The sequence below is a fragment of the Brienomyrus brachyistius genome, unplaced genomic scaffold (genome assembly GCF_023856365.1).
Source record: "Brienomyrus brachyistius isolate T26 unplaced genomic scaffold, BBRACH_0.4 scaffold36, whole genome shotgun sequence".
In the NCBI taxonomy this organism is placed as follows: domain Eukaryota; kingdom Metazoa; phylum Chordata; class Actinopteri; order Osteoglossiformes; family Mormyridae; genus Brienomyrus; species Brienomyrus brachyistius.
Genome location: NW_026042311.1, coordinates 3,137,435 through 3,145,695, shown reverse-complemented (window position 1 = coordinate 3,145,695; position 8,261 = coordinate 3,137,435). Strand labels below are relative to the sequence as shown.

Here is an 8,261-nt window from a genome sequence, read left to right as displayed (position 1 = left end):
CTATTAATGTCCTGCTTCAGCGTCACCCAAAGCATAACTGAGTAACATAATGAAACCACAGTCTGCGGAATTAAGTTAAATTAACTGTATTACTGCAGCTGAACAAAACTGACACAATGACTGTCAATCAGTGTATGAAATAATCATTTAACTAGAGACATAACAGACTGAAAAAACTGGAAAATATAATTATGTCCTGGTTCAGTGGATTAAAGTAAATACAATTATTATTAATATATTTAAATAAATAAAGAAATTTGATTTGTTAAATAATTAACACCCTTGCCACCCCCACCCCCCAGTAGTAGGTCTGGTTGCTCCCCCGTAGGATAGAAGGGGCAGGTGCCCAGACAACCTTGCCTCCCCCACCCCACTGTAAAAGAACTGGTTATGCCCCCATCAGACAGAACAGGCAGGTGCCCAGGCAGCATTGCCACCCCCACCCCCCTGTAAAAGGTCTGGTTATGCCCCCGTCAGACAGAATGGGGAGGAGCCCAGGCAGCCTTGCCACCCCCACCCCACTGTAAAAGGTCTGGTTATGCCCCCGTCAGACAGAAAAGGCATGTGCCCAGGCACCCTTGCCACCCCCACCCCACTGTAAAAGGTCTGGTTATGCCCACCTCAGACAAAAAAGGCATGTGCCCAGGGACCCTTGCCACCCCCACCCCACTGTAAAAGGTCTGGTTATGCCCCCGTCAGACAGAACGGGCAGGTGCCCAGGCAGCCTTGCCACCCCCACCCCACTGTAAAAGCTCTGGTTAAAGCCCCGTCAGACTAGACGGGCAGTTTCCCAGGCAACCTTGCCACCCCCTCCCCACTGAAAAAGGTCTGGTTCTCCCCCGTCGTGCAAAAGGCGCAGCTAACCAGAAACCCTTGCCACCCCCACCCCACTGTGAAAGGTCTGGTTATGCCCCCGTCAGACAGAACGGGCAGATGCCCAGGCACCCTTGCCAGCCCCACTCCACTGTAAAAGGTCTGATTTCTCCCCCGTCATACAGAATAGGCAGGTGCCCAGACAGCCTTGCCACCCCCACCCACCTGTAAAAGGTCTGGTTATGCCCCCGTCAGACAGAACGGGCAGGTGCCCAGGCACCCTTGCCACCCCCCCACCACACTGTAGAAGTTCTGGGTGCTCCTCCGTCGGACAGAAGGGGCAGGTGCCCAGACACCTTTGCCACCCCCACCCCACTGTAAAAGGTCTGGTTATGCCCCCGTCAGACAGAATGGGCAGGTGCCCAGGCATCCTTGCCTCCCCAACACATTGTAAAAGGTCTGGTTATGCCCCCGTCAGACAGAACGGGCAGATGCCCAGGCACCCTTGCCACCCCCACCCCACTGTAATAGGTCTGCTTACTCCCCCGTAGGACAGAAGGGGCAGGTGCCCAGGCAGCCTTTCCACCCCCACCCACCTGTAAAAGGTCTGGTTATGCCCCCGTCAGACAGAACGGGCAGGTGCCCAGACACCCTTGCCACCCCCCCACCACACTGTAGAAGTTCTGGGTGCTCCTCCGTCGGACAGACGGGGCAGTTGCCCAGACACCCTTGCCACCCCCTCCCCACTGAAAAAGGTCTGCTTCTCCCCTGTCGTGCAAAAGGCGCAGCTAACCAGACACCCTTGCCACCCCCACCCCACTGTGAAAGGTCTGGTTATGCCCCCGTCAGACAGAATGGGCAGGTGCCCAGGCAGCATTGCCACCCCCACCCCCCTGTAAAAGGTCTGATTTCTCCCCCGTAGGACAGAAGGTCAGGTGCCCAGGCACGCTTGCCACCCCCACCCCACTGTAAAAGGTCTGGTGATGCCCCCGTCAGACAAAAAAGGCATGTGCCCAGGCACCCTTGCCACCCCCACCCCACTGTAAAAGGTCTGGTTATGCCCCCGTCAGACAGAACGGGCAGATGCCCAGGCACCCTTGCCACCCCCACCCCACTGTAAAAGGTCTGGTTATGCCCCCGTCAGACAGAACGGGCAGGTGCCCAGGCACCCTTGCCACCCTCACCCCACTGTAAAAGGTCTGGTTTCTCCCCCATAGGACAGAAGGGGCAGGTGCCCAGGCACCCTTGCCACCCCCACCCCACTGTAAAAGGTCTGGTTAAAGCCCTGTCAGACAACGGGCAGGTGCCCAGGCAACCTTGCCACCCCCTCCCCACTGTGAAAGGTCTGGTTATGCCCCCGTCAGACAGAACGGGCAGGTGCCCAGGCACCCTTGCCACCCCCACCCCCCTGTAAAAGGTCTGGTTAAAGCCCTGTCAGACAACGGGCAGGTGCCCAGGCAACCTTGCCACCCCCTCCCCACTGTGAAAGGTCTGGTTATGCCCCCGTCAGACAAAACGGGCAGGTGCCCAGGCAGCCTTGCCACCCTCACCCCACTGTAAAAGGTCTGGTTAAAGCCCTGTCAGACAAGACGGGCAGTTTCCCAGGCAACCTTGCCACCCCCCTCCCCACTGTGAAAGGTCTGGTTATGCCCCCGTCAGACAAAACGGGCAGGTGCCCAGGCAGCCTTGCCACCCCCTCCGCACTGAAAAAGGTCTGGTTCTCCCCCGTCGTGCAAAAGGCCCAGCTAACCAGGCACCCTTGCCAGCCCCACCCACCTGTAAAAGGTCTGGTTATGCCCCCGTCAGACAGAACGGGCAGGTGCCCAGGCACCCTTGCCTCCCCAACACACTGTAAAAGGTCTGGTTATGCCCCCGTCAGACAGAAAAGGCATGTGCCCAGGCACCCTTGCCACCCCCTCCTCACTGTGAAAGGTCTGGTTATGCCCCCGTCAGACAGAAAAGGCATGTGCCCAGGCACCCTTGCCTCCCCACCACACTGTAAAAGGTCTGGTTATGCCCACGTCAGACAGAACGGACAGGTCCCCAGGCAGCCTGACAACCCCCCCACCACACTGTAAAAGTTCTTGGTGCTCCTCCGTCGGACAGAAGGGGCAGGTGCCCAGACATCCTTGCCACCCCCACCCCACTGTAAAAGGACTGGTTACTCCCCCATAGGACAGAAGGGGCAGGTGCCCAGGCAGACTTTCCACCCCCACCTCACTGTAATAGGTCTGATTTCTCCCCCGTAGGACAGAAGGGGCAGGTGCCCAGGCAGACTTTCCACCCCCACCTCACTGTAATAGGTCTGATTTCTCCCCCGTAGGACAGAAGGGGCAGGTGCCCAGGCAGCCTTGCCACCCTCCACCCCACTGTAAAAGGTCTGGTTGCTCCCCCGTTGGATAGAATAGGAAAGTGCCCAGACACCCTTGCCACCCCCACCCCACTGTAAAAGGTCTAGTTACTCCCCGGTAGGATCGAAGTGGTTGGTGCCCCGGCAGTCTTGCCACCCCCACCCCCCTGTTAAAGGTCTGGTTAAAGCCCTGTCAGACAAGACGGGCAGTTTCCCAGGCAACCTTGCCACCCCCACCCCACTGTAAAAGATCTGGTTATGCCCCCGTCAGACAGAACGAGCAGGAGCCCAGACACCCTTGCCACCCCCACCCCACTGTGAAGGGTCTGGTTATGCCCCCGTCAGACAGAACGGGCAGGTGCCCAGGCACCCTTGCCACCCTCCACCCCACTGTAAAAGGTCTGGTTGCTCCCCCGTTGGATAGAATAGGAAAGTGCCCAGACACCCTTGCCACCCCCACCCCACTGTAAAAGGTCTAGTTACTCCCCGGTAGGATCGAAGTGGTTGGTGCCCCGGCAGTCTTGCAACCCCCACCCCACTGTAAAAGGTCTGGTTATGCCCCCGTCAGACAGAATGGGCAGGTGCCCAGGCACCCTTGCCTCCCCAACACACTGTAAAAGGTCTGGTTATGCCCCCGTCAGACAGAAAAGGCATGTGCCCAGGCACCCTTGCCACCCCCACCCCACTGTAAAAGGTCTAGTTACTCCCCGGTAGGATCGAATGGGCAGGTGCCCAGGCACCCTTGCCTCCCCAACACACTGTAAAAGGTCTGGTTATGCCCCCGTCAGACAGAAATGGCATGTGCCCAGGCACCCTTGCCACCCCCACCTCACTGTAATAGGTCTGCTTACTCCCCCGTAGGACTGAAGGGGCAGGTGCCCAGGCAGCCTTTCCACCCCCACCCCACTGTAAAAGGTCTGGTTATGCCCCCGTCAGACAGAATGGGCAGGTGCCCAGGCACACATACCCCCGCGACACGTATATCGAAAGACTGGAACAATATTGCTTAGCTAACAACATTGAAAATGAGAGAAAAGTGGCAGTCTACCTGAGTGTTATGGGCGCAAAGACATACAACTTACTGAGGAGTTTAACCGCGCCGCAAAAACCTGCTCAGAAATCGTTCAAAGATATAACCAAACTGTTGCAGGAGCACTTTAATCCGAGGCCACTTGTTATTGCAGAGAGATTCAGGTTTCATAACCGAAATCAGCAAAAGAACGAATCAATTCCCAACTACATGGCAGAGCTCAGGAAGCTCGCAGAACATTGTCAGTTTGGCGCGGGCTTGTCTGACGCACTCAGAGACAGGCTTGTGTGCGGTATGCATGACGAAAGTATACAAAGACGACTCCTAACCGAAAAAGACTTGACATTAGCCAAAGCATTAGAAATTGCAGTGGCAATGGAAACTGCCTCAAGGGATGCATCTCAGTTACAAAAGAAAATTACAAGTGAGACTCATAATGTTAACAAATTCTCAACCAAGCCAGTCAAGGCAGCTGTATGCTTCCGATGTGGGAAAAGTTCTCATGACCGTGATAAGAACTGTAAACACTGTAATAAAAAGGGCCACATACAGAGAATGTGTAAAATGAAGCAAAATGAGGAAAAACAAAGATTCCGGAAAAGGGATAAAAGGGTGAATGAAATGAATGACACCGATACAAGTGGTTCAACCTCAGATGATACTGACACAGGGTTGGGGCATATAGCACTCCATTCAGTGTCAGGCAGTGATAAGAGGATGATATGGGTGACCCCAGAGATTGAAGGAAAGAAAGTAAAAATGGAACTAGACACTGGATCAGCACTTTCTCTTATATCGCTGAAAGATTACAAAGAGAAGTTTGCAAATATTAAATTGAAACGTACACCACTGTTACTGAAAACATATACAGGAGAAAAGGTGGCACCGGTGGGAAAAATTGAAGTCAAAGTGAAATATGAAGACAAAATGAAAACTTTGGATTTGTATGTGCTGCAATGCGGAAGTGTACCATTATTTGGACGCGACTGGCTGCATATGATTAAGCTCAATTGGCAGTCTATTAAGGTAATGCAGCCCATTGAGAATGAAAGCAGTAAAGCCACACAGGAAGAGCTGAAAATTTTACTTCAACGGACAGCATCAGTCTTCCAAGAGGGCATAGGAACTTTAAAACACATGAAAGCACACCTCACAGTGGATGAGCGTGCCTCAGCCAAGTTTTTGAAAGCTCGTCCTGTCCCCTATGCGTTGCGTCCAAGAGTAGAGACAGAACTAAAGCGACTAGAGGACCAGGGTATTTTGTCCAAAGTTGAATGGTCAGACTGGGCAACACCAATCGTACCAGTTGTGAAGAAAAATGGCGCGATAAGGCTATGCGGCGACTTTAAGGTAACAATCAACCCAGTTCTCCATGCAGATCAATACCCGTTACCACGTATAGAGGACATTTTTGCTTCATTAGCTGAAGGGCAACATTTTTCAAAGATTGATTTGGCTCAAGCATATTTACAAATGGAAATGGATGCTGAATCAAAAAAGTACCTAACAATTAATACCCACAAAGGCCTCTTTCGGTACAATCGGCTAGTGTTTGGTATTGCATCCGCGCCTGCGGTGTGGCAGCGTGCTATCGATCAAGTGCTACAGCATTCCAGGCACACAGTGCTACTTAGATGACATTATTGTGACAGGTCATGACGACAGCTCCCACTTGGCTAATCTAGAGGCTGTCCTAATGAGGCTAGCTGAGTAAGGACAAATGTGAGTTCTTTAAAGACTCCATTGAGTTCTGTGGGCACAGAATAGACAGAGAGGGTCTCCACAAATCACGAGACAAAATTGATGCCGTCCTGAAGGCTCCAAAACCCACCAATGTTTCCCAGCTTTGCTCATTTTTGGGACTGGTCAATTACTATCACAAATTCCTGCCAAATCTTGCAACTGTGCTTCATCCATTGAACAGCCTCCTACAAGCAAAAGTGACCTGGAAATGGACAAAGAGTTGTGACCTGGCATTCCAGACTGCGAAAGAAATTATCCCATCCGAAAAAGTCTTGACTCACTATAACCCAGATTTACCTCTTCGCTTGGCTTGTGATGCCTCGCCATATGGCACAGGTGCTGTCCTTTCACACAAAATGCCGGACGGCTCTGAACGCCCTATTGCCTTTGCATCCAGATCTTTATGTGCTGCTGAAAAGAACTATGCACAAATTGACAGAGAAGGGCTTAGCCTTGTTTGGGGTGTCAAGAAATTCAACCAATACCTATATGGCAAATGTTTCACATTAATTACAGATCACCAACCCCTAGTGGCCATTTTTAACCCTAGGAAATCTATTCCGGCTATGACTGCAGCACGTTTACAAAGATGGGCATTGTTTTTAGGAGGGCACAGATACGTGATTGAGTACAAAGGCACAACACGGCATGGTAATGCTGATGGACTCTCTCGTTTACCATGTGAGCCTGAAGTCAATGCCACTGCAGACCCAGCTGAGATGTTCCATACAACCCTTCTGGAGAACCTACCTGTCACAAGCGCACAGGTCAAACAGGAAACATCCAGAGATCCAACTATGGCAAAGGTCTTGGAGTTAACTGTGAAGGGGTGGCCTGCCAAAAACACAGTGGCCTTGCCTGAATACTTCAGTCGACGCGAGCAGTTATCCGTGTGTCATGGGTGCATCATGTGGGGTACAAGAGTTGTTGTGCCACCCAAGCTGCGATCCCGAGTCCTGGGAGCACTTCATGATGGACACTTGGGTGTGGTAAAAATGAAAAGTCTTGCAAGAAGCTATATATGGTGGCCAGGCATTGATCAACAGATAGAGGAAATGGCCAAATTATGTCCTGAATGTCAGCAGACGCAAAAACAGCCTCCATCCGCCCCTGTCCACAGCTGGGAGTGGCCAACTGCCCCTTGGCAAAGGATCCACGTGGACTACGCTGGGCCTTTCCTAGATCGTATGTTTCTTGTGGTGATTGATGCATATTCAAAGTGGCCAGAGGTCTTCATAGTGAAAAATGCCACAAGCACAAAAACAGTGGAACTACTCCGCACACTGTTTGCAAGAACAGGATTGCCTGAACGACTTGTCAGTGACAACGGCAGTCAATTCACATCCGAGGAATTTCAGTCCTTCCTCCAGAGAAATGGCATCAAACACACCACAGCAGTACCTTACCACCCCGCCACGAACGGGCTAGCTGAACGATTTGTTCAGTCATTTAAACAGTCAATGAAAACAATGTCAAATGCTCAAGTGTCACTACAAGAGAAGATGGTAAATTTCTTACTTGCATACAGAAATGCTGACCATACTACCACAGGTCAAGCTCCTGCCGTTTTGTTAATGGGAAGAAGACTGAGGTCACGTCTTGATTTGCTAAAGCTTGACCTGCGTAGAGATGTCATGCAAAAACAATCCATCAAAGCAAAGACTGGTCATGTTAGAAACTTTGTGATTGGACAACAAGTTCTGGCAAGAGACTACCGTCAGTCTAAGCAGAAATGGCAGCATGGTGAAATACTGTCCAAGACAGGCCCTCTAACATACACTGTGAGAGTTGGGGAAAGTGTTATCTGGCGTCGACACATCGATCAATTGCTGGAAGCAACCGCTCAACGTTCAGCCAATAAGAGCACAGAGGATGACCTTCATAACCCTGAGGACTCTGATGAGCTCGTGTGCACAGCCTCAGAGCCGCCGCCTCCTGATCATGGAAATGCTGCACTGGTTAATGCGGGTATTCCTGAGGTTCCTGTTCAAGGCTCTGACCCTCACGAGAGACGCTATCCTGAAAGAGCTCATCATCCTCCCCAAAGACTGGACCTATAGAAATGCATTGCGTTGTTTTTGCCATGTTTAATGAGTGTTAGGTGTGTTAAGTGTTCAGCACGAATGTCGAAGTGTTCAGGACTATTTGGTTGTAATTGTAAAGTTGTAATTGCCAGTACTGTAGTTGTGGGGTTTATTATTGTTTCGTTTTCCTTTTATATGAGATAGACATCAATGCTGTAAGGGAGGAAATGTTATGTTCACATTAGATATAGGAACTACTTTTCTGGTATGTACCACAATAATTAACATACAGACTGGCTAG

At 51.3% G+C, this 8,261-nt stretch overlaps 1 protein-coding gene across 1 annotated transcript; it reads left to right on the top strand.

Moving 5' to 3' along the window:
- Positions 1-4,712: 4,712 nt before the first annotated feature.
- On the top strand, positions 4,713-7,996 carry LOC125722029 (uncharacterized protein K02A2.6-like). Its single transcript, XM_048998279.1, is given in 3 exon segments — positions 4,713-5,800; positions 5,802-5,897; positions 5,899-7,996. Coding segments are annotated over 3 exon segments (3,246 nt in total). The 5' UTR covers positions 4,713-4,748.
- The last annotated feature ends 265 nt before the right edge of the window (positions 7,997-8,261 follow it).